This window comes from Betta splendens, chromosome 4 (genome assembly GCF_900634795.4).
Source record: "Betta splendens chromosome 4, fBetSpl5.4, whole genome shotgun sequence".
NCBI lineage: Eukaryota > Metazoa > Chordata > Actinopteri > Anabantiformes > Osphronemidae > Betta > Betta splendens.
This window is the reverse complement of record NC_040884.2, coordinates 26,681,222-26,706,077: the sequence shown is the minus strand read 5'-3', so window position 1 is coordinate 26,706,077 and position 24,856 is coordinate 26,681,222. Positions and strand designations below refer to the sequence as shown.

At 45.1% G+C, this 24,856-nt stretch overlaps 2 protein-coding genes across 5 annotated transcripts in view; one reads left to right on the top strand and one right to left on the bottom strand.

Annotated features, from left to right (window-relative positions):
• ralgps2 (Ral GEF with PH domain and SH3 binding motif 2) overlaps positions 1-24,856 on the top strand; it is a 49,095-nt gene that overhangs the window by 23,801 nt on the left and 438 nt on the right. For 2 of the 3 annotated variants that reach the window (XM_029148552.3, XM_041070581.2), the window contains exons 8-21: positions 80-172; positions 1,149-1,275; positions 17,430-17,567; positions 17,722-17,812; positions 17,928-17,995; positions 18,107-18,245; positions 18,351-18,502; positions 18,600-18,654; positions 19,186-19,263; positions 20,087-20,192; positions 20,595-20,687; positions 21,489-21,594; positions 21,850-21,941; positions 22,014-24,856. The exon at positions 22,014-24,856 is cut by the window's right edge and continues 438 nt beyond it. In XM_029148552.3, coding sequence (XP_029004385.1) covers positions 80-172; positions 1,149-1,275; positions 17,430-17,567; positions 17,722-17,812; positions 17,928-17,995; positions 18,107-18,245; positions 18,351-18,502; positions 18,600-18,654; positions 19,186-19,263; positions 20,087-20,192; positions 20,595-20,687; positions 21,489-21,594; positions 21,850-21,941; positions 22,014-22,043 — 1,368 coding nt within the window. In that variant the 3' untranslated portion in view covers positions 22,044-24,856. The remainder of the gene's footprint in view (positions 1-79; positions 173-1,148; positions 1,276-17,429; positions 17,568-17,721; positions 17,813-17,927; positions 17,996-18,106; positions 18,246-18,350; positions 18,503-18,599; positions 18,655-19,185; positions 19,264-20,086; positions 20,193-20,594; positions 20,688-21,488; positions 21,595-21,849; positions 21,942-22,013) is intronic. The other variant, XM_029148553.3, reaches the window with a different exon arrangement.
• angptl1a (angiopoietin-like 1a) lies at positions 3,543-15,911 on the bottom strand. Of its 2 annotated transcripts, none has more exons than XM_029148556.3 (6): positions 15,403-15,911; positions 8,622-8,869; positions 7,879-8,496; positions 5,440-5,633; positions 4,570-4,840; positions 3,543-4,466 (listed from the first exon to the last, which is right to left on the bottom strand). In XM_029148556.3, exons 2-6 carry the CDS (start codon positions 8,809-8,811, stop codon positions 4,279-4,281), a joined length of 1,461 nt encoding a protein of 486 aa, XP_029004389.1. In that variant the 5' UTR covers positions 8,812-8,869; positions 15,403-15,911; the 3' UTR covers positions 3,543-4,278. The 2 variants fall into 2 exon arrangements, with proteins under 2 accessions (XP_029004389.1, XP_029004388.1); XM_029148555.3 differs by having other exon boundaries at positions 8,622-8,872; positions 15,403-15,909.

Here is a 24,856-nt window from a genome sequence, read left to right as displayed (position 1 = left end):
CTCCACACGTTGGCCTCGTTGTCCGCATGCGTCCGCATGCGTCCTCATGAATGCTTAACCATAGCACGTGTCCCTACAGAAACTGTGTGACATGAACAACCTCCACGCAGTCATGGCCGTGGTGTCCGGGCTGCAAAGTGCTCCCATCTTCAGGCTGACCAAAACATGGGCGGTGAGTGTGTTTACCCTGCTTTGAAGATAAGGTTGGTTTACTAGTAAAGTGGTGTCAATAAACTAGTCTCTTTCTGATCTGGACTCAAGGACTGGGCACATAAATAAAGCTCATAAAAAAAAAACTAGCACGCAAATGAGGTAGAAGGAGGAACATTTAGAGCCATCATAAAACTGTAAAACTGTGTATTCAACAGATATGATCACGGTACCTCAGTTAGGATGATAGAGATCACATTGTTCTTGGTTCTGCAGCTAAAGCCCACAGATGTACCGGTGTCCACTTTAAATGTTGTTAAATGTTAAAGAGACAACCAGTCGGGCTCACTGAAGACATGGCGCTTACATAACGACATAACAGTACTCTGATGTAATGGTAGAAATGTCTTCAGAACCACAGGAGATCCCTTTGGCCCGTCAGTGAATGCTGATGCTGGCCAGGACCCGGCACACCTGCCTCCTGAAGGACATAAGAACACACACGCACACGCACACACAGCCTCTGCAGACAAGCTGTAGGGGCGTAACAGATCTGGACTGGAGATGGAAAACATGATACAAACAGCCAGAGAAAAATGAGTTTCCTACTCTTTGATCACCACATGGCCAGTCTGAGTGGTCTCTCCCAGTGAGTGTGTGCTGAATCAGCTGAAAAGACACTGACGGGTTCTGCACTACACGACACCATAAACAACGCAGAGGCAGGCGCTTTGATGACCCACACCTGGCCAGGGGCTGATTGTCAGGTTCTGTGTCACTAACTTCACCATGTGTCTTAAACAGACCGACAAATACACAAAACTATGCAAAGATTGACAGACTGACTGATGTAGTTTTGGTTTTGGAGGCTTTGTTTTCTAATGCTGTATTGCTGCTGTTTACTGTGGTGCTGAGATTTTATAACCATCTCAGTACTCGCTGTCTCTTCTTGCTCTATTTAATGCTGCTGCCTCTTTTCTGCCCCTCTGTGCTTACAGCTGCTGAGTCGGAAGGACAAGGCGACGTTTGATCGACTTGATTACCTGATGTCCAAAGAAGACAACTACAAGCGCCTGAGAGACTATATAAGCAGCCAGAGCATGGTCTCCTGTATACCATATTTAGGTAACAGACACACACACACAGACACACACTCCCAGACCCCCCCCCCCCTTTAAAGGTTCTTCTTATCTTTATGGTTTTTCCATGCTAAAGGTTCAACTCTGAATAAGTGTCTGGGTTTAAAAAAAGCAAATGGTCTCTGTCTGTTTGTCTTCTTTCTCTATTGCATCATTAGCTTATGGGTTATTTTGTGGCAAAGTCATTGATGGGACAGTCATGTTTATCCCGTCTGATTCTTGGTATTTTCACTCTGCTCTGTTTCTTCGAACAGAAGATGAATGTGAAACACACCTTTTGCTGCTCTGTTGTGAAACGTCTTGAAGTTCCCATTAGGAGCAAACACACCAATCAGGGAGAATGCTAAAAAAAACATTTTAAAATTGCAATGTTTATCCCTGTTGTCCTGTGGCTGCACAGGATGACATCACACAGGGATCCCTTGTGCGTTGGCGAGGAAAACGCTCGTGCCCACGTGTGTGGTTTTATTGCTGTACTGTTTGTTCTTGTTTTGAATTGATGCTGAGAGGACGTCTTTGTTCCTTACTGCTGCGGTCCTTTCCTCTTTAGAAGTGAGCTTATATCATAGCTACTGCTGCGTGATTCCAACCTAGATGCTGAAGTATGTGCAAACAAACAAAGACGCGAGCACAAACACAGTCTCTGAGTCTGTTTTTTATTAGAGTCACTGTAAGTTACACATTTTCCTCACCATCCTCGTGGACGTCTGGAAGCAATGACGGACCGCGAGACGAGTGCAGGCGCGTTGCTTTGAAATGGCATTCATTTACCAGTGTGTCGTCTCGCCTGACGTTCTGTCGGGTGAGCGTTTTTAGTGATGTATGACTATGTGGTTGTTGTGTAGGGTGGAGTCTCTTTGTATTCAGCCTTTGTATGTGGATGTGTGTGGGGAATAGTCTTTCCTTACAGTCTGGGGCTCGTTGGTGATGCATGTGGGTGGATGTGTGATGTCCTCTGACCCAAACTGAGCCGACTTGGCAAACTTCACTCTATAGTTATTAGGCCCATGTTAAATCCACCAGATACCTTTGAGAGAAAGTAGGAATGAATGAGTGGTGGCCTGGAACCCTCAGTGCTTGTTCCAGTGCCTGACTCTCTATATAAGTGTTGGGTGTGTCCCTGGATTGGTTAAACTTGGCTTCCTACTGGTGTGATTCTTCATTGTTTAGCGAACAGACATGTAGAGTTGTAAACACAAGTACCCGTTAAGGCTCAAATTAAAACCCAGTCTACAGGAGAGCCCTAAAATTACCCTGCCTGCTTTTGTATGTGCCACAGGTGGCTTAACCTCTGTGTGGGGCGCTTGTGCGTCACTGTAGTTGCGTGCGTGTGTGTGCGTGCGTGTGTGTTTTCCTGTTCCGGTCAGAGTCACTGTGTGAACTCTGACCTCCTTGGCAGACACAGTTCTCTCCTGTCTGCTCCCAGCACAGGGCCAGTCTGTTGCTCAGATGAACCTCTTCCCGTTCTCCAGCCAATCATGTCACGACAAGAAGCCCACAGAAATCTATGGTTACTGACAAAACACTAAAATCCTTCTACTTCTATATACTGTATATGATTCCGCTTTTCCATACTGGTCACGTAGCAAAGACAGCAGGACCAAAGGCGAACTGCAGAAAAGTCCTGTCATCGTTTATCTCCACTTATTAAGAATTAGCTGAATAAGATGAAAAACACCTGCATTAGATGGATGAGACTAAAACAGCTGACCAGCTGATGCGCGTCAATATGAAATATGTTGTTGGGTGGCTCCTTGCTTCTCTCCCCTTGGAAGGAATATTTCCCTCCCTCTTTCTGTCTCTTGGCTTCTATCACTGATTCAGTCTCTCCAGTTCTTTCATTTTATTCTAAATTACTTTTCCACAGCATGAATTAATGTCCTTGATATCTTTTTTTGTTCCTAACATGGTACAGTTTTTATAAAAAAGTCTTTTTTTTCTTCTTTGCTTTTTTCTACTTTTTTTAAAAGAAGGTTTATGTGATTTTTTTTTTAAACAACCTTCACTGTAGTTGTAGTCCTTTTTTTTTCTTTAATTATTAAATCCTTGTGACCTTCTTAGAATGCATTTAAATCACTTCAGACATTTTTAAGTGGCTCTTTTAAGCTGATTGTGTTATTCTTTAGAAGGAAGCTCAGCAGATGTTTAATGTACTGTAGTATATTAAGTTTTATATTCATGGTGGGATTCATTTCTGTCAAGGAATCTGTCACACTTTAAACAGTTCATTAAAATGAAGCCAGGGAAAAACTCTTCATTGTTTACACACAGTTTAATTTGACTTGGATGAAAAATGGCAGCGCTTATCTTGATCTTCCATCCTCAAGTAAGGTTCGAGTTTGTGACATATGCTGTGTGGCAAGTGTGCTTCTGTTCAAAGGTTACTAATGCATCTCTTACATGGCATAAAAAAGGTTTTTATTGTTATAGGGGTGAATATTAATGGCCTAGACTATACCTAACCATAAATAAAGTGATAAATAACAAAGACTAGCAGAGTGACAAACTTTGAACATTTGGCCTGAGTAGAATCACATCTCTTAAATTAACATATAAAGATATTTACACATCAAAGCCAGTTCACCCATATGCACATTGGATGAACACATATTTTTTGTGTCTAGTAGGTTTAAAACATCTCTCTCCTAAATCGCTTGATAGATAAGTATCATAACGGGCACAATGTCACTGTTTAACATCCAAATACATCCAGGTTTCCATAATTACAGGAAGCAGTTACTTACAGAGAGGAGTGACTTCAGTCTTAATTTCTGCATTAGAGTCAACTTAAAATCTAGCCACTGCAAAAACTACTGGAGTTATTATGGTCTGGCCATAAACACATGCCATCGTTTCATCCTCCCCCTGTATATAACAAGGCACAGTTGAACAATCACAGGATTTCCTGGTCCTTCCTTTTACAATATTTGTTTATGGTTGGATAAAGAAAGGAACGAGGTGCCTGATAAAGGGAAACAAACTCTGAGGTTTAGTCAATTGGTCGGATCATGAGTCGGACTGATTTGAGGGAGTAATAGCCTCCTCCGTATTCTGCCCAGAAGATCCCATCCTGAAATTTGCTGCGGTAAATCCCCCCGCTGTACCACACGCCGTTCAGGTTGGTCTGTCCACATGCGTTGTACCACCAGCCACCTTTATGGAAGTGAGCGCAGTTGCCTGTTGGAGTGGGGCACAAGACAAGAAAACATGGTGAGCGTATGAAATTAAAAACTAGAAGCATCTAGACGCATTCTGGCCTCATGGAGTAGATCCCTCCCACCTGAAAACGCGTCCTTATCGCGATCGAGTGTGGTGAACTGTTTGCCGTTGTGACTGCTGAAGGAGTCCCCGGCGTTGCCCTGGTAGGTGCCCAGCCTCAGCCGGTAGCCCTCGCTCTCTGGCTCCAGGTGGAAGCTGCTGTACTCGGCGTAGACCTTTTTTCCCTGCCAGTCCTCTAGCTCCACCATTAGTTTGTAGTCACCTTGTTTCCCCAGGTTGTAGATGTTCTCCAGCCCAAGCCAGTGTTCTCCATCTATGTTGCCAAAGCCTTTCTGTAGAGATACAGGCACCAAAGGGGGAATTGGTTGACGGAGGCAACTGCAAATTGTGTGGTAAATACAGCAACTGCAGAGTAGTGTCTGTCACTGATCCGAGCAAGAATTGATTCTGAAAATTTGATTTCATGACGAAAGGAAAAACCCTTGCCCTGGTCTCTCTTCTCGCATAAAAAAGCTATAGAGTAATGCTTTTTGTCAGAATGTGCCCTGGTGTTTTAAAAACTGTCATACTTCATCTGTCTGCTCCGGGGAGGTCTTGGATCTGTGTTGCAAAGGCTGACACTTTCACGTTGGCTTGGATGAGGGGATCATTTTCAGTGCACATTGTGGTTTTGTGATCGTCTATGCTTTTGTGTAGGTCTGGCTGTGATGTAAGTGTGAAGACATCTACTGCCAAGTGTTTTTTTTTTTTTTTTTTCCTGACTGAGCACTGGCTCCAAAATTAATTGTTGAGACTGGCTTTCTTGGAAAAGGGGAAAAGAAAAGATTTGTGTATGGATATATGGCTTTCATGCTACAAGATACTTTGCATATTGAACATTTTCTCATTCTTCTTTCTTAAAATGTGCAGTGATTACTTCCCCTGAACATACTTTGTAGTTCTCCCAGTTCCGGAAGAAATTGACGGAGCCGTCTTTCCTCCGCTGTAACACAGTCCACCCTCCATTATCCAGCCCGTGTTCACACCAGGCCTGGATCAATCGATCACTGCCGTCGGTCTTAAGGAGATACATGCCGCTGGTGGCGTAACCTGCTTGTCGCACCTGGAAGCAGTCTCTGAAGGGACCTGTGTTTGGAAAATGAGGATAAGCAAAAGATAGAAAGACACAGTTGCATTACAACCACATTGTTTAAAATACATTGTGATTTGCATTTATTAATGTTATTATATTATTATTAAATGCAGCTTCTTTAAATTTAAGCCACTCTTTAAACCAACCGTTGCCTTAAGCCACAAACTGTATAAAACAATGCTATACTCTGCTCTGAATTCAAGAACATGTCTTTTTTTATGGCACATGCAAAAGTCATCATCATCACTTAAGGGTCTCTAAACAGCAGACAAGAAAAATGGGAGATTATGTGAGGAAAGAATGTCTGCTAGACCCCTGCCTGAGAGGATTGAGGGGAACATTGTTGCAAGTGTTTTTGAAAAAGTTTTCCCTTTGCAACTAATGCGCTGTAGTCTGAAGTTACATAAACATGCATGTGCACGATTACATTGTTACATGAATATTCACCAAGATTTAGTCTTCGAATGAAGCCATATGGCATCGCTCTACCCAAGTCGAAGCAACTGAACCTAAACCCAGCCACCTTTCGCTTCAACCAGGCCCCCTGGGTAGATATTTACATGTATCAGACCAGTCTTGTGTATGGCTCTCAGAGGATGGAAGATGGGTTTTCTCAGCTGAAGCTTGGAGCAATTAGAGACCAACTGTAATGTCCTAGTACCCACGTAACACAAAGTAATGATAAATCCTCTTCAGTGCTGTCAGTAAAACTTTTTGACACATTTCCTTGTTTCTATCTTTCTGCTCCTTTCTTCTGAGGTCGTGCCATCTTCTTTAAACAGCCTTCAAGGGCTGAATATACATATCTGGTCATCAAGCCATAGTGGTTCAGAACGGGCTCAGCTCGACCAAACCGTGCTCCTGTAATGTGCACCTAGAGTAGGTGAAATGTGCTGTATTTTAAAACACTCCAGTGGTGAACAGTGTAAAATCCCATAAAACTCAATGCCTGTCTGTATTGTTGGGAACTGGTTAGTAGGAACATTCAGTGTCATATGTTTTTCCTTCCCTTGAAAATGAATTGGTGTAAAGTTATGTGTTATTGTCATGGCAAAAAATACTCGTCCCTGGCCAGCGTTTGCTTTTTTTGGTCCCAAATATAGGAGGATGTCCAAGTTCTCAGCTTGAAGAAGTGACAAAAATATGCTGGCAGATTGTGATGGCAGCAGCTTAACACTGAGTATTTTAACTATAGTATAAGTGTAGTAGTGAAGTGAAGCCTCTATTTAAAGTCGTTCTATTCTTTAAGCTATAACGTTTTAAAATACATTCCCCTCTCTCGTCTCTACCTAATGAGCTTGTGATAGTTCTCCATTAAGTGCAAGCTGAAATCAGGCGACTAGGCAGCAGTGCTTGCTTTCTATCTAATGGCAAGTAAAAATATGGTAATGATATTATTAATAGAGGCATTTTTGTATCTGATAACAATCATTATATTCTTGGTCTCCAGAATTCCTCTCTCGGCTGTATTATGTCTACTAAGTGACTCCCCTGTCTCTATTCAGACGGACTTCTTTCATCCCTCTTCTCGTATGCAAGCTGCACTGAATTACTTCATCCATTTTACCATCTGCTTGTAAAACTCTTGTCAAAATACAAAAGCCCTGAGCAATTATCTGGAGCCATATCCAAGCAGCATCCTAACCTTTACATATTAGTTTTATATTAGTGATGATCCTTATCACATATCTGAATTTGACAGTGTTCGTGAGAAATGTGTGAAGCAGCCTTATCCGTCCGATTTGATCCGATTAGATTGTCTTTATGAACTAGACACATCAGACGTGTTGCATAATAATGTAATCCTACCTTAACGTCTTGGATAGAAATGTGTCTAGAGCCTTAGAGCAGATACATTTCCTTTCTCTGTAGTGTTTTCAGTGCTTTTCAAAGAAGCCTAATCCACGTTCTTCTAATTGGGGACATATGTTCAGTGCAGACGGCCAAGTGGGGATCATGAGAATGCATGATTTCACTGACTCCATTGCATGCCAAGGATGAGCCAACTGTGCCTCAGCAAGAACAACTGTGGCAATAAACCGTGTTTTGAATTGCTGCTGTTAAGTAATTATATTTTAAGAGTCGTGTGTATGCAGACTTAATTCGGATAATTACGGGACTGAGCGTTTTGATTAAACATGTGTTTATGCTCACCTCCCTTTTTTCTAAACCTTCTGGGCCCTTGATGACCTTAGTGTTTAGTCCTCTTTTGCTACAGCATGTAAAGCTGGTACATACCGTCTGAGGTGAGTGTTCCCTGCGGTGGGGGGTTGATCCCAAAGGGGCTTGCGGTGGGGGGGTCCATGTGTGCCCCTCGGGGAAAAGCCCGGTTGTTATTGTCCCTCTGTATCTCATTGGTGAATCGATTGTTAACTGGTATGTTCTGTGGGACCACCTGTACCAGTGGAGGAACGACGGGCAGCTCGCTGCGTCCCAGCGTCCGCATGCACTGCTCCTCCAGCGCCGAGATGAGAACGGACTGGTTGTTGACCACCCCCGCCATGGCGGCGAACCTGGCCTCCAGCTCCTTGTACCTGGACGCCAGGCGCATCATCTCCGAGGTCACGTTGAGTACGCGGTTCTCCAGCTGGGCCAGCTCCAGCGAGTTGTCTCTCTTCCTGATGATCTCATGCAGCAGCTGCATATAGAGCTGGGTCACCCTGGAGTTCATGTTCCTGCTCTCTTTCCGCAGCAGCTTCATCTCATTCACCAAGTTACCATCCACATCCACCACCAGCTGTAGCGTCTCAATCTCGCGTCGTTGTTTATTCAGCACCTCACGCACATCTGCAATGTCCATGCGGGTCACTCTGTCTTTGTCAGGCTCCGGGCCTGTGGTGCTGGCACAGATTGGACCTGGTAATGAATAGTTATTAGAGGATTGTATAAGGTCTAAGGAATGTGTAAGGTAGGAAGTGAAGGCCAACATAAGAAAAAGATAAAATAAGAATGTTTCCTGCTAAAACGTTGATCATACCAACCTGTAATTCTCTGCTCCGGTACCAGAAACGTGTATGAGCACTTTTTGGCATCGGGATCCAAAGGAGCTCTTTTACTTCTGTGGAGATGAGGCTCCCTGGTTCTCTGGGCTTCCCTGGAGCTCCTGCAGTACACTTCCTCCCAGAGTGAGAGGCAGAGCAGGGCACACAGGCTCCATGTGAGCCCCTGCATTGCTGGTTGCTGGTTAAATGGCTGGATGGACAGCTACCGGTGGTCCCTCCAGTCCTACCTGCTACAAAACATGGCCATTAACACTGGGCGCCATTCCAGACTGGACACAGATAATCTGCATTTGTTAAAGTATTTAGTTAGTCAGAGGCTGATGCATTAGACCATTTTTTGAGATAGAAACTGTAACGTGAAATGGAAAGGAAATAGACAACCCTTATTCTAAGCAGCCAGCAGGAGGAAATCTGCTTTCTGTCTCAGCTGGTTTCCCCGCTGACACCCCGTGTTTCTGAGGTCGGTTGGTTTTCCCCTATGAAGAGGGCTGATATGCGGCAGCTGTCTGCGCTTTGTCTTACTTACTCCAGCTTACTTTAGCTTTTCTCACTCTTAGGAGGGGATTTTTCTCATAGGTTAACTTCAATCCTCTTGTATACACATCAATGTTTCCTTCCACTCAATCCTTTTCAGAATATGCTAACATTAGCATAGTTCTGATTAAATTTGGTTAATTTTGTTTAATACTTCATGTTGTATTCTTTTAAGCTTCATGCTTTAGCAAAGTTTAGCCTCTGTTTTAGTTTCAGGTTTGTCTTAGTTCTAAGTGTTTGGCCCAAAAAGCATTTCAGTGCTGTGCATATACAGCTTTCATGACTCCATCCACCCAACAGGGACATTTATTAGGAGATATTATTAGTTTCAGTCTGAATAAAGAACACACACACACACACACTTTAACTATGTCTAATCTAAGTCTGACTTGTGTCATTCCTTCGTCTCTTTTCCCTGTTGAGTCTACTTCTGTTTCTCATCAATGCACACAAAACTCTCTAAAGCAGATGCACCCACTGCTGTTTGGCCACTGCAAGGCCAAGTTTGCCTAGTCCTCTAATCGTTACATCATCATCCTTCACTTGGTCCTTACTCACTTCCACAGCATTCAGTCCTTACTCCACCCTGGAACTCGGGCCCTGTCTGTGTCTCATGACGCCAGTGTGGTTCTTAAAAAATTTTGGGAATTCTCTCATTTGAAATAATGTCGACAAGAGACAAAATGACATTAGTTAGAGATGCAGATGTGTAGCGTGTGCTTGCTTTTACTGTATTTTAAAGTATTAGTCCTTCTATGACTGCTTTTAGGATCTTAGCAGTGCCCATATTCAGCGTCATCTACAGTGTAGGGAACATAAAGTGGGCAGATGACGTTAGGCTTATCCATAAGCTGTTGCCTGCTTCATGTTCCTTCACTTTCCTGTCACCCTTATCCTTTTATTCCTTTCCCTCCTTTCATCTGGAGTCAGATTTTCTCCAGGGTGGCGGTTCTGAGTATGAGGCGCAGTGTTTTCTAAGCAGGAGCAAAGCGGCCTTATGAGGAGCCACTAAACACAGCTGAAGACCTTGAGGGACTTGGAGGGCTATTGAGTGGAAAAATAAAAAACACAGTGCTAAGCCGTGGGAGTTGAACCTTGAAGCATAAACATGTTGTATGTGTTTGTTTGGTTTGAAACCAGTACTTATCAAGTTTTTATCTTTTAGTGAACATGGTTGTAGCTCATAATGCAAATGGTAAAATGCTTGCGTACATGATTGTTTTATTGTGTGATTGCAAAGCACATACAGCATAAGAATAGTTGTATTGCCTCTAATGTACTTTAAGTACTTTTCAGCTGGAAGTACGTGGCAAGCTACTTCATATAAAGGGTAGATGGTGTGATTAGAGCAGTTCAGTAACTAAATAAGAGGAGGAGGCTGTAGTGGGTTAAAGATGGAAGAGAGAACTAGTGGTAGAACACGGGTCATACCTCTTTTTTTCTGTCCAGACCAGGCATCAAAAACTTAAGGCATCTCACGGATAAACTACTGTACTATGCAACATAATCCTGTTTTAAAAGCATTTATTATTGATCACACTTGTGTTTTTTTTTTTTTCATCCCTATGCCGTTGCAGCTAAAATATCTTACACAGAGACTTAAGAGCGAAATCTAATTTTCTTTCTTTATGTCAATAAGAGTTATTGAATGTCTTGTTGACGTAACGGTCTAGAGAAACACTTCTCTTTTTCCGTAACATCCATGTGGAACCACTGAGTCTCTAACTCTGCTCCTTTATATTTTGGCAACAGTATGAGCCATACAAGTCTTCCCAGGGGCACTGCTGGGTCCTCCTTCCATTAAAGGTTATTGATCGGAGGGAGACAGTGGCTTTATAGTTTTTCTCGCTTCCGTCACTCTGAGCTACTAATTTAGTTCTTGGTTGTTATTGGAACAGCGTAGAACAGTTATGTGTAGCCAACTTCCTTGTCTCTTTTTTTGCCACATGCTGAATTGTCCAAGTGGGAAAAATTTTGAGTTGAACAAAAGACAATAATTTCACTGTTTCAACCAACTCTCTCCTCCTCTAAGGACGTGCTTTAAAGTGTGCCCTATCTGGCTGCAGCTCCGTACTGTGCTGTATTTTAGTTCATTTGCTGTCCAATTATAGTGCAGCTTGAGAGAAGAGAAAACCCCGTATGAAGTGGTGCCAGCTATGCCCCAATGCTCTCCAACAGCTGACTTATGTTTTCTGACTGGCTTTGACTGGAATTACTGCATGTAGTATTTACATCATTCTGTGGTGGACGTGTATAAGTTGGCGTAGTCAAAATAAAACAAGAAACAAACAAACGTGACTTGGAGCATGTCGTGGCCTAACATTAAGAACCACTTCCACCAGAAGGATCCTGATGCTTTTCTTTGCCAGGAACTAGAGTCCACTGACCTTCTCTGGATTTGTAATTTCCAGAGTGGATAAGTAAACCACATATTATGAGTACTGTTGTACTTTAGTGAAAAACTGCGTGTGGTATTTAATCGGTGAGAACCATAGCTTCATACTTAGCCACATTAGGTCTTGGGCCTTCAGAAAATACCAACCCATGGCCAGGAAGTTAATTGAGGTGTTTCTGTGCGTGCACTCATTGTAGCTGTGTTCAATGACCTCCTGATCAGTGTCCGTCCTGCAGCGACGTTTCTGATGCGTCAGACTGCAGCCTGATGGATGCAGTTAAACAACCAGTGGAGATGGATTTGAGCAAAATGTATTAGTGTTTTCATAGCCAATGTATTTCCCAGAAACGCCAGAAACTCCGCATCCTCTGCCCCCACAACTTTCCCACAACGTGTCCAAAATACCCCGTGACATGTAACACGCCATCAGACAGAAACACGGAAGCAAAAGGTGGTGACTGAAGGAGAGGGGACTGTTCATAGCATCAATAAACGCTGCGCTGTGTCCCCTTTCATGGCTAACGCTACTGTGGACAGACCGACAGACACAGACTTCCTCCAGGCTTTTTGTCTGGACATTAGTTCAACAGCCGCCGGTTTTGTCAACAGATCTGATTTACACAACCACTCGTGCAGTCTGTCCCTCAAACACACAAACACACAGACTTGTTGTCGCATGCGGCCAAGACGAAATGTTTGAAATAAGGAACAGAAGGAAGAAACATGTAAGGAGTGAGGTTTATATGGCCTGCTGAGGTAAACACAGCGTGCGTGGGTTTGTATTAAAAATACCAACATTGGGAAGCAATTAATGATGTGAAAAACATCAGCCAACACCCGGAGGAGACCGCTAACACCGAGGAAAGAAGTCATAAAAGCCTCTTCAGCAAAACTGAGCTTGGGACTGCTGCAGCAGTGTAACATCAGTTTCCCTGTGGTACAGTATTAACAGTGCTGTTTTATGTCCTCATTAAACAATAAATGTTGGAAATATAAAAAGAGACATTAAACCAGATGCAGTTAGTTAGGATGGTTAGGATGTTTCCTGTTCTAGAACGTGACGGAGGATGAAGCTGTAGATGTAAAAAATAAAAGATCAGGGTGGAAAAACAAAGATCGGTCGAAGTCATTCGTCTGTGGTTAGGAAACTACCAACCCAGCAGAACTCCCCAAGTTGTTCCCACTTCCCTGTTTGTAACTGCTGGGTTATCTGCCTTCACGAGGCCGTTGCTAAGGAGGGAGCCCTCCCGAGGCCCCACAGCCCCCCATCTGTTTTCCTTCTTCTGTATTGAAACTCTAAACATGTGGGCTGATGTAGAGGTCATAGGTCTACATGTGGGGATTAGGGTGCAGCCCCACCCTTCCTGTACCCCCCCCCCCCCCCCCCCCAATTGCTCCACACCCCCTGCAATCAATCGGTCTTTGTAGTAGAACAAATTCCCTCTCTCCCTCCTTTCACGCAACAGAAAAACACTTGCAGCTTCACAAACACTGGTCTTATGGTGGAGGGCGTTCGTGACTTTCCCTCTCCTATCGTCTGTAGTCAGGATTAGGCCTCTAACCCTCCAGCATCCTCCTGCACCACTGCCCGACAGTCATTACTTTATGTCTCCCAGTGCGACCACCCTTCCTGGCCGCAAAGACGTTAGCGTTTCTGAAAATGTTTGTTTGTCCAAATAGGGTCAATTTTCCGATTTAGGAGATTACTGCTGACCAGTCATGCACTTAAAGCTTAGACCACCAGCTGCACGTGCTTTCTGTTAGTTAAATCAACACACACATTCTAGCGCACGCTCATTGCCCACTGGCTCTGAAGAGCTCCCCTCCTCCCCCCTTGTCTGGCTATGCCGACCTCCTGGCTGACCTCCTCCTCTGCAGTGACCTGTCTGCTCAGCTGTGCCCAAGCCCTCGTTAATGAACTTCACTTTGTTCTCATTGCCTTTGTTTTGTAGCTCTAGGCCCAACCGGTCGAGCAGAGAGTGTGACTCACGATGTAAGGTTGTGTTCCGAGGCGTAACATGTGTCTTACTGGTTGGCCTGTGGTAGGATTCAACCGCGTGCGGTCAGGACAGCGGAGCAGTAGTGTTTTAGAACAAGCCACTGTCGGATCCGGCGTTTGCTCCTATATGCGGCTCGGTCAGAAGGCATTCCACCTGCCTGCTGGATGCAGCCTCAGGTTTAATGGTGACGTGATTGGCCCCGTGCCCACAGCCCACAGACCACAGCTGGCTGGTGGAGTGAGCGGTCAGTCTCCTGCTGTGTTACAGCAGCGTCTGTGACAGGACGTATGCAGGAGGGCAGTGGTTAACTGCCATGCTATAGAGCTTATATAGCTATAAGCTATACGGCCTGATGGCTCTTTATTGGCTTGTCCAGGGTTATTCAGACTCTCTACAGAGGACATCAAACAGATATTCTGTGGTGATTTAGCACCCGGGTGACGGTGCTTGGTTTATGTGTGGATTGCTTGAAATGACCCTTTAAAAGCCTTTGTCTCAAGCCGTGTTCCCAGTGTTCAGGTGAATCCAGAGCCCAAGCACTGTTGCTCAGTACACAGTGTTCTGCATATCTCTGACAGCTGTGTGTGCCTCTCCTCTATTCCACACAGAGTTATAACATACTGATACATTAATTTATTGCTCTAAGGGCAAAATGAGAAAGCTAGTGAAATGTTTTCTTAGCATTGTGCCATATCCTCATTTTGCATTTCACTTTTATCTCGGACCTTTCGATCCTTCTTCTTTCTTCTGGCCGTTTACAGCATTCACATGTGGCTCTGCAGCCAACAGAACAGTTTCCACAAATCCCACCAGCCCAGACATAAGTGAAAACATCTGAAGATAATTGTGCGTTGGTGATACGGAAGTGCTCCAGACTGATTCTATTAGTGTTCAAAGCTTTGCTATCGTGGAAAAGGTTCTGACTGAAGTGACGTATTTCTTGGGGGGGTGATGAAGCTTGTGGTTAGGGTTGGATCACACAGCATCGTTTTTTTTTTTTTTTGCTGTTCCAAACACGACTCGTACCGTTGTAGAAACGGACCATCACTTTTAAGTTTCCATTAAGTGGAGAGTGTTTTCTGTGTCACTCAACCAGTGATTTCACCACCGAAGTAAGTAACAAGGGGAAGCATGTGTTGAGGGTCATGTCACCACATCATGATGTGTAATATTGATCTAACCCTGGATTCAGCTGCATCACAGCACCCCTGTTAGCAGCTAGGCTCCGACGGTGCTTTATTAGGAAACCAAAAGCCCAGGAAAAATAAACAGACCTGGCTCCAGAGCTCAAATCTCTCCATCGGATCAGACAGGCCTCCCTCAAGTGTTACAGTGGAATGCTACACTTTTCTTTCTGTTTCGCTTCAGGTAGGGCCTAGTGTTGGATAACAGTTGAGTTTTAAGATACCTTTACATTTTTAGGGCTATAATGGCTCAGTGACTAAAACGTTTTTAGAATATATAGTACACAACCAGTTTCCACTATCACCCCCGACCTGTAAATAACAAAACAACTAGAGAGGAAACCAAAAGGCATCCTGCTCACCCCTTATAGCCTCGCTTGGCTTCGGTCACATTTGTTGAATGTATATACACAATCCCAGTCCTCAGACTGAGGAGGAGGAATGCCAAAGAAGCGTTTCTAAATGTTTCTGTCTGCAACCAGAGCCTCCAGTCACGGAGCGTCCTAACCTCTACAACCTCTCAGCCTGAGCTCCCACTGCTACACAGGCACACACACACACACACACACACACACACACACACACACAGCATCTTGTTGGCATTCTGCAGAAAAACAACACAGACACTGAATGATTCAGACATTTACCTTTTCGTAAGCAGTGCGGCTGTGCTTCCTGCAGTTATAGTTTGACCTGTGTATTATGTTGTGTCTTCACCAAGCTGCCGTGTTCAGGATTCATCTCTCTGTCTGTCCCAGTCTTGCTTCCAGGTTCTCAAAATCACTTACTCCCTCTGCCTTGCAGCTGAAAATCACAATGTGGCTTCTTCAGTCAAGGGCCTATTTCCCAAAGATGTTCTCTGCTCTCGGAGGACTCAGCGCTCCCCGGGCTTTGGCTGGGACATAGTTCAAAAGCCGGCCACTTAAACAGACTGAGCTCTGACGACTGATGCCTGGAGTTTTTTTTACCAAGGATGGGGGAGAGCACAAGAGGGAGGGAAGGAGAAAGTGAGGGGAGGAGTAGGGGGATGAGAGTGTGGGAGTTGGAGACTGACTTTTTTTTTTGTTTCGGCCCAGCCCACCTCTGATGTCAGTCTGATGGAAAAAGGCAGAAAAGAGAATAACAGAGCTGCCTTCTTTCATTTCATAGCAATTTCTGATGAGGTTATTTAAAAAGTGAATGAGTAAATAAATAGATAATTGAAATGCTGCAGAGATTTCTGAGGAGCTTCCTGTTGATTCTAAAAGATCAGGCACCTAGAGCATCTCCATTGTGGCGTCTTACAATTGGTCTATCTCTCCTTTTTATTATTTACTTTTGTGTGTTTGATAAAGAACAAAGGGAGCGGACATAAGAGGACTTGATGGTTCCTTGTTGCGCCTTCATACAAGTTGTTCCACGTCCAGCCTGTTCCCTGTGTTCCCCAAAGCCGGGTTCAAACACACATCCGTCCATGGGTGTTCCGGGCGGCGTGGACTTAAGCACGCTCAGAGTTGAGCAGCTACAGCCGTTAAGCCTCTAGAATCCTCCTCCTCCTCTTTCCCCATCTCTCACTTTACGTTTCACAGCTGAGTTTTCAAAGGCCTGTAAACTTCTCATGCTCTCACCCTTTCTCTCTTATTCCAGTCAGATGGTGTTAAAGCCAAGCTTTTGTGTGTGTGTGTGTGTGTGTGTGTGTGTGTGTGTGTGTGTGTGTGTGTGTGTGTGTGTGTGTGTGTGTGTGTGTGTGTGTGTGTGTGTGTGTGTGTGTGTGTGTGTGTGTGTGTGTGTGTGTGTGTGTGTGTGTGTGTGTGTGTGTGTGTGTGTGTGTGTGTGTGTGTGTGTGTGTGTGTGTGTGTGTGTGTGTGTGTATAATGTCCTGAACACAACTTTAGGCCCTTTTTATCTCTTGGATCTGGTCCTGCGGGGATGTTTTTGGTGCTTATTTGTACATGCACAGTGTTGTAAGAGTGTGTGTGTGTCTACACACATTAAGGGGAATGGGGTGGGGGTGGTGTGTTCTATGGCCCAGTGTGTGATAACTTTTTCTACATCTGCACTCAATCTCGACACTGGCGTGTGAAAGAAGCATTGAGCAAGAGGGAAAGGCAAGAAAGAGGATAATGGAAGGCAAGACACACCATCAGTAGGCGCTTGTGTAAATCTTTTCAAAATGGCAAAAAGCTGCTTCTGGGTTTGACACTAAATATTAATATTTATGTAATGAAAGAGCAAGAATCTTTGCTTTGCTTCAAGTCAAAAAGAAGCAAGGAGCAAAGCAACAGGGGGGAGAGAATGAGAGGAAGACCTGGGGTTGAGTTCGAAAGGCTGAAGAGAACATCAGTCATCCACTCCGAGGCGTTTAGATCCTAAGGGAGCACATCACAGAAACTTGAGCAAGGTTTATGCAAATAAAGCCTTATTGGAGTTTTTCTTCCTGTTTGGGCCCGTGTGCAGTTACCGGTTTGTTTCACGTTATGAAGGGCACAGCTGCACGGCGCTGACTTCATGTGTTTAAAGTAATGGGGCCAAGTTACAACGTCCTGCCTTGTTTATCTGTGCTTTTGCTTTTTAATGAGTTGAGCTCTTTAGACAGCGAAATGTTTTGTGTTGGCCAGTGGTGAAACAACACCTTAGACATGAGACATGATGGTGTCTGATTTTAATTTAATGTCTGCCTGCTGCTCTATTTCAGGGATGTACCTGTCTGACCTGACGTATATCGACTCGGCCTACCCCTCCACGGGCAGCATCCTGGAGAACGAACAGAGATCAAACCTGATGAACAACCTTCTCAGAATCATATCCGACCTGCAGAGATCCTGTACCTACGGTGAGATTTAAAATGGACACACTTATTTGTTGTTGTTCTGTATAGTTGGTAAAACTGGAACTATAAAGTAAAATTACCAGCTGTGTGTCTGCGATGGCTTGATGAGAAATGTCTGGACGTCCACTAAAGTCTGTCTTCATCCCAACTCCTTCAGATGTAGCAGTGTTGCCTCATGTGCAGAAGTATCTCAACTCGGTCAGATATATTGAGGAGCTGCAGAAGTTTGTGGAGGATGAGAATTACAAGTAAGTGGTTTCTTTCTGGTCATTACCAGCAGAGTCACACGAGCAATACGTAAGACGTTATTTTTATCCTGCTTCCAATATATTTTATAATGCTCACTCGATACTCCTTATTAAGGTTGTCACAGAAGATTGAACCTGGCACCAGCACTCCACGAACCAATGCTTCTAAAGAGGATCTTGTTGGTATGTTTCAGTAGAGCTCTCTAGTGACGGGCGGATGTTGAATGGATGTGTTAATTATCTGACTCTCAGTTCTTCCATGTCTACAATGTTGTGCTTCCTTCTCGCCCAAAGGCCAGGAAGCCTCAGCGTCTCCTCTCTGCAGCCGTAAGTGTACGGTTAGCGGCGAGGCGCCCAAAGTCCCGCCCACACCTCCCTCCCCAAGGAACCTGCTGCCCTACGGACACAGGAAGTGCCATAGCCTGGGCTACAAGTCAGTTTCTTTCATTTTCACACATAATAATGAAGCTTACTGCAACCCACACAAACAGAAAATGCCAGCACTCACTGATCTGCGCTGCCTTCTGTGTCTCTGCAGTTTTATCCACAAGATGAATACGGTAGAGTTTAAAAGTGCTACATTCCCCAATGCTGGCTCCCGCCACCTGTTGGACGACAGTGTTTTGGAGAGCCACAGTCCCACCAGGGGACAGGCAGAGAGCTCCACTCTGTCCAGTGGTATTTCACTAGGTAGATAAAAGTCCACACTCCTCCACAAAATAGACAGCAGATTGTACCTTCAGTGGCATGTTGTGCATTTTTTGTGATGATTTATATCTTAATACAGGGAGCAGTGAGGGCTCTGAGCTCAGTGAAGAGATGTCCTGGCCTGCTTTTGAGAGGTAAGTCTCAGGCATTTATGTCAAACTCATAAGCAAAATATCATAAAGTTCCCCCCATCCCAGATATCATGGTCTAATTTTAAAACCTCTGGCTTCAAGACACAGCTCTGCAAAAGTATGTGTCATTAAATCTCCAGCACACGCCATGCATAGCCCTGCTCCCAGCCCTGCAGCCAAGGCTTCTTCTCCCCAGCCCTGTCCACAGATGCTTTTGCTTCTCCAGCAGCCTGAAATGTATTAAGTGCATTTAAAGCCTCTAAGCAGTGATCCTGCTGTGCCAACAAGCGTGTGGAGCCACACTCCCGCTCTTAAACATAAAAACTCCAAAGTGTCTCCCCTGAAAATCATCTTAATCCTCTTTCTAAAGCAGCCTCTTGGACTTTTGAATAACTCTGCGAACCATCATCAGTCGCTGTGCTAACCAAATGACCGCCGCTAACAGCGCTAACCCCAGCAAGCAGACAGAACAACGCCCACACAGCCTTAACAGTGTCCCGTGCCCCCTATCCTATCTTATCCTATTCTGAACAGGACTCGATTCTATCACTCTCTGGGCCCAGTGACCCGAGTGGCCCGCATCCCCTACAGAGGAGTCCTAAGGCCCAGCAGGTACACACAACCTGACCGAAAGAACCCTCTCTTATCCTCCCTTCATGCCCTTCACTTCCCCTGAGGGGCCACTGTGTTCTACGGCTTAGCGTGTGCATAGTGCTGGGACAATCTTGGCAGTGGGGAAAGTGTGTGTGTGTGTGTGTGTGTGTGTGTGTGTGTGTGTGTGAGTTGGTGAAATCACAATCAGGGGTGGAGGGCCATGACGAGACTATGATTCTTGATCTCTTTTCTGCGTGCCGTTAGCCTGCCTTTTTTCTGTTTTTGCATGTCTACCACACACGCACTCAGCACTTCAAGTCAACATCTACCAAGATATTTCATGACGTGAAGTTGAACCGGAGTTTCCACAGTCACAGTCGGCTCCATGTGGAAACAAGCTGTTACATCCTCGCTTCTAAAGTAGACAGGAATAATCTTTCTTTTTAGAGCCAGTTCTTATGCGCCTTGCATATAAGGAGCCCCTTTTGGTTCGGATCTCTCTCTTCTTTTTGTTCTGTCTTTCTTTTTTCCACCAGGCATCACTAAGCTCCTCTACAAGGTTTCTGGCTCTGATCCTCCATACAGACACTCTGCAAAGCCCCACGCCCATCTCTGTGCTCCTAACTGCAGATACTGTAGCAGCATGATGATTCATATCAAATTCTGCAAAATAGTAATAACTGGTAGAATCAAATGCTTATGGATGAAGCAGAGTGACGTCGCTTTGCAGATTGAGTCTATCATTATTAGCATCTCCTCTGAGTTTGTCTGGTGTGTTTCGTGTTTACCCATGTGGGGTTTTGCTGTGTGTAGCATGTAATGTGCCTTTGTCCTGTTTTAGCTCAGCAGAGTCAGAAGAGCTCGCAGTTCACTTGTATCCCGGAGCAGTCACAGTGCAGGGGGTGCTGAGGCGGAAGACCGTGCTCAAGGAGGGCAAGAAACCAACAGTGAGAAACCACACAAACACTTACATAAGCATTCACAGCAGCACACGTGCATGTTGTATGTTTCAGCCATTTTTACACTCACGTCTCCAAGGAAGGAGCACAGTAATAGTTGACCAGTGGCCATTCACTGTGCTCTGCTGTGGACAACACGCCCATTGTCCCAGAGGGCTCATTCTCAGCTGCAGAGGAGCCTGGAGCCCCCTGCAGAGCGTGTTCTACCCTTTGTTCTTTAGTCAGTGAGAGACAGACACCTCCCCTTTGAACAGGCATCACAGGGCTCCTCTGTGTCTGTCCTTATCTGTCCCTGTCTCCAGCGCAGCACAGAACTAGACCTAGAATCAAAGGGTGGGATAGAATGCTGTATTAGTAAAAGGTGATGAGCTTTCACCTTTGTGCCTCCAGGTGGCATCTTGGACCAAATACTGGGTGGCTCTATGTGGAACCCAGCTGTACTACTACCCTGCCAAGTCCCTAAAGGCCACTGAGAGAAAACACGTGAGTTATGCCCTCTTTGTTTTTGGTTTACACTGTGCAGAAGGTGACAAATACTAGCATTTCACGACATGTATTAAAGCTGGTGTAACACAGTGAAAGACCTTAAAATCTTGGGTTTGTTCCTGTGTTGAAAGTGAGTTGTTGAACCAAGTCACCCCAAGACTCTTTCTGTTTTTTGTGAGATGACACATGAGAGCCATTACACACTCATTCTTAGAAAGTTTAATAGCAGGATGATCTCAGAGGAAAAACACTACTTGAGGTGCTTTTCACAGGCCTTTTTTGCGAGAAAAGGAAATAACAGAAAAATGCAGATGAGCAAACGCACCAAATGTTTAGGTTTCCTAAACAAGAACTGAGACGCGTGTTCGTGTGAGGGTTTGGACTGCATCTATTGCACAGGAACTGAGGAGGAGAAGGAGGGGTAGGGAACTGAAGTGAAACCGGTGAATGAAGGGATGAGGGTTTGTGCGTGGGCGTGTGTGTCGGTCACTGGACTGGCTTTAGTGGAGCAGGGCTGCAGACAGATGGTAGCACTCATTAAATAATGAGACCAATGACATCACAGCAGCACCGTGTGTCACTCACGGGCTAATCAGAACCGTGTGCACATGCGAGCTTACTGGTCACACACACACACACACACACACACACACACACACACACACACACACACACACACACACACACACACACACACACACACACACACAGAGTTCCTTCATCGTCTGGTGTCATTTAGATGCTACAGAGTTGTTAGAAGAAGGAAATGTAATGCTGTTCTGCGTGTTCCCTGTCCAGTTCAAGTCGACGTCCAGTAAGAGCGTGTGTGTGGTGGGGCTGATGGCCATGATGGCGGATGATCCTGAGCACCCTGATGTCTTCTTGCTGACGGATACGGAACATGGTGAGAAAGACAAAGAAAGGATGCCTGTGAGAACAGACACACTTTCAGATCATCCCTGTTGCAGGAGTGTGTATACTTGTGCCATATCTGGTATTTTCCTTCGGTGTTTATACGCCCACAGAAACACAAACTGCCTGACTTTGTCCCTAACCTTTCATGCGTGATTGGTTTTTATTTTACTGGCTTTACATAAATCAGGTTTGTGTGTGTGGGGGAGAGAATTGGCATCTCATGCTGTTTGTGTCTGTTGCCTAGGTAACACCTACAAGTACCAAGCAGGGAACAGAATGAACGCTCTGCTGTGGTTCAAACATCTGAGTGCTGCCTGTCAGAGCAATAGGCAACAGGTATGGAGCTGGAAACCCGCATGCCATCGCTCCAACACTTCCACCATTCACTGCACGTCTCTGTGTTCACAGGTTCCGGCCAACCTGATGTCGTTCGAGTGACCGACGGAGAGGAGCGCGACTGAGCAAAGGAGAGAGAGGAGATGAGGAGACGGGGAGGAGGATGAGGAGAGTTGATTAAAGTGGGAGCTTTCACTGCCATGAGCCCCAACAGCCAGTTCTCCGCTTCCAGCTGACCTCACTGCAGCCTCATCTGCCACCACTGCCTTAACCAGAGTACCTGTGTGTGTGTGTGTGTGTGTGTGTGTGTGTGTGTGTGTGTGTGTGTGTGTGTGTGTGTGTGTGTGTGTGTGTGTGTGTGTGTGTGTGTGTGTGTGTGTGTGTGTGTGTGTGTGTGTGTGTGTGTGTGTGTGTGTGTGTGTGTGTGTGTGTTTTGAATGTACAGACTACTGAACAAGGACCTGCACGCTGCTCTGGTCTCCCCCTCTGCTCCGTCTCTTGTTTTTACTGGGAGGGTTCAGCACTTGTGCCGAGCCTTTCGACTTCTCTGCTTTTCTCTCTCTGAATGATGAACTTTCCTCTGAGACCTGTCCTTGGGATTTTTAAGGGGTTTATTTTATTTGGGTCCACGTTTATGCTCAAATGCACCATTTCCACATGCAATCACAACGCATACTCAAATCCAACGTATTGGACATTAGAGGGGTTTGAAAACCCTCTTGTTTCTTTTTTTATTTTATTTACACTCAGTTGTTCTCTTTATTCACTTGAGTTGGCTTGGAGTCACAGGATTGCACTTGAGACACACACACACACACACACACACACACACTTTTGATTGCATCGACATAAATATAAGGGCTCTAGTTCAAAATCGATTCCAGCAAAAACGATACCCACACTTCCTGAATGTGTCTAGTTTTTATTCACTCGCCCCCTCACAGACCCTTTTGTGTCGTACTCGCAAAGTGTAAGTGTTCTCTGTATACATGTGTGTTTTTACAACTGCACTGGGCAATGACGTGGAGGGAGGATGCTGGCTGAGCTCCACACACTGTAGGTACGATGATCCCAGAGTCTAAGCTACGACGCCTTCTCTTCCTCTAGAAGGGGGCGATTCCTACTTTTACAAACATGCATTTTTGGCTTTTCCAGCGATGTCTTGACTCCGTCGGCTGCCAACGGGCAACACTTGGTTCAAGTTCCTCACAAACATGCGAAACACTAAAGACTTGAAACTGTGAAAAAAAGTCCCACAACGGAGCAACAACAGCTCATGATACAGTACAGTTGAATGCCCCTCGTCTTTCTCTTCTCCTAATGTGGTTGGAGCCTCTGGTCTGGAGCAGGCCCTCAAAGCTACCTGCAGCCACATGGAGTCTCTTTTAAATCTTGTTTATATGGTTTTGTGTTAGGTTGTTTCGTTTTTTGGGAGGGATGGTGCAGTTCACAGTATTACCATTGCATAGTTACATTTGAATGTTGCGTTTCTTTGTTTCTTTTGTTTTTTGTGTGTGTGTTTTTTCCTTCTTTGGAGCAGTTATTTTAAATATTTTATGTACCGGTACAGGGTTTTTTTTCTATCCTTGACTCCTGTTCTGTCAACCAGGTCCCGTGTTTATGTTTAGGCCCTTGCTGTGATGCATCTTGTTGGGGAAATAGCTAAAGCACCTTGGTTGTAATTAGTGCCAAGCGAAGTTACTGTCACTGTTTGTCTTTAGGGGGATGAACAGGTAGAATGGACAGAGCTGCATTTGGGGGGGCGAAACATTTGGTTTTCAGTTTCCTCTGCGCATCGCTGATGCTCAGTGTGTCACAGCAGCTTTTGGTTTTGGAGCATGCACAGATAGGACCGCGGGTGACGACAACGGGGACAGGGATCCTCAAGTCTTTTTCTAAACAGCTGTTTACATGGTAGGTTTACTCAACCCCTTCACTGCTCCATGTGTACTGTATCTACTGTAGAAAACATATATGAAAATTAATGAACCTCCATCAAATGGGGTCAAATAATGTCGGCTTGTTTCAGGCTGTGGAGAAACACATGAGTTGGATGAGTGAACATATCTGCAGTGGCACTGGAGGATTCCCTCCAGTGTTACACCCGCCCTTTATAACACAAAGTACAATCCACCCTCTGGGTTCAACTCATTTGTTTTGACCAGAAAAATGTTGGAAAATGTCCTTTTTAGTCCCCGTAGATGTTTGCTCATGTGTATGTTTATGAAAAGAGACGGCAGTGGACGAACCTGTGGAAGAATGAACTATGCCAAAGACAGGCATTTATAATGTGGTAGTTGCACTCAAGGACGTGTGCACATTTGTGTGCCTGTGCGCACGCCTCTATTTTTTTAAACGCATCGTAATTCAAGCCCGATAGGCTGATCCCCCTGAGGCCGCCGCCGCTGCTGAGCAGTGGAGGGGTGACCGGCCGCCTGATCATCTGCGTGAGCCACTGTCGGCTCACGCACTCGCAGGCAGAACGCCGACGCCTGCGTCTGAGGCGGAGATATGAGTTTGAGGGCTGTGAATGAAATGAGGTGAGGCAGAGTTGAGAGGCTGTGTTTATCTACTTGGTTCCTCTCTTTACTGACGTCCTGGGACGTGTTTAACCTGACGTATTGACAAAGTGGGCGCAGTTAAGTCTCGGAAACCTCCCGGATGTGCAAACAGGACTCGAAACGAGCCCTGTGTTGACGTTCCACGTGTAACATCGCAGTTCTGTTTGTCTCATCACATGCCGTCTGAGAGAAGAAGAGTAATAAGACACGTGACGGCTCCAGGGTTTAATGCCCATGTGGATGGGACAGGTTAGTTGAGGCGTCTGTGAAGGTTAATTTGAAATAATTGTGGTTCAAGAATTTTTGTTTGAAGAAACACCCAAATCATGTCGAGTGCTTTTCGTGGGTTTTCTT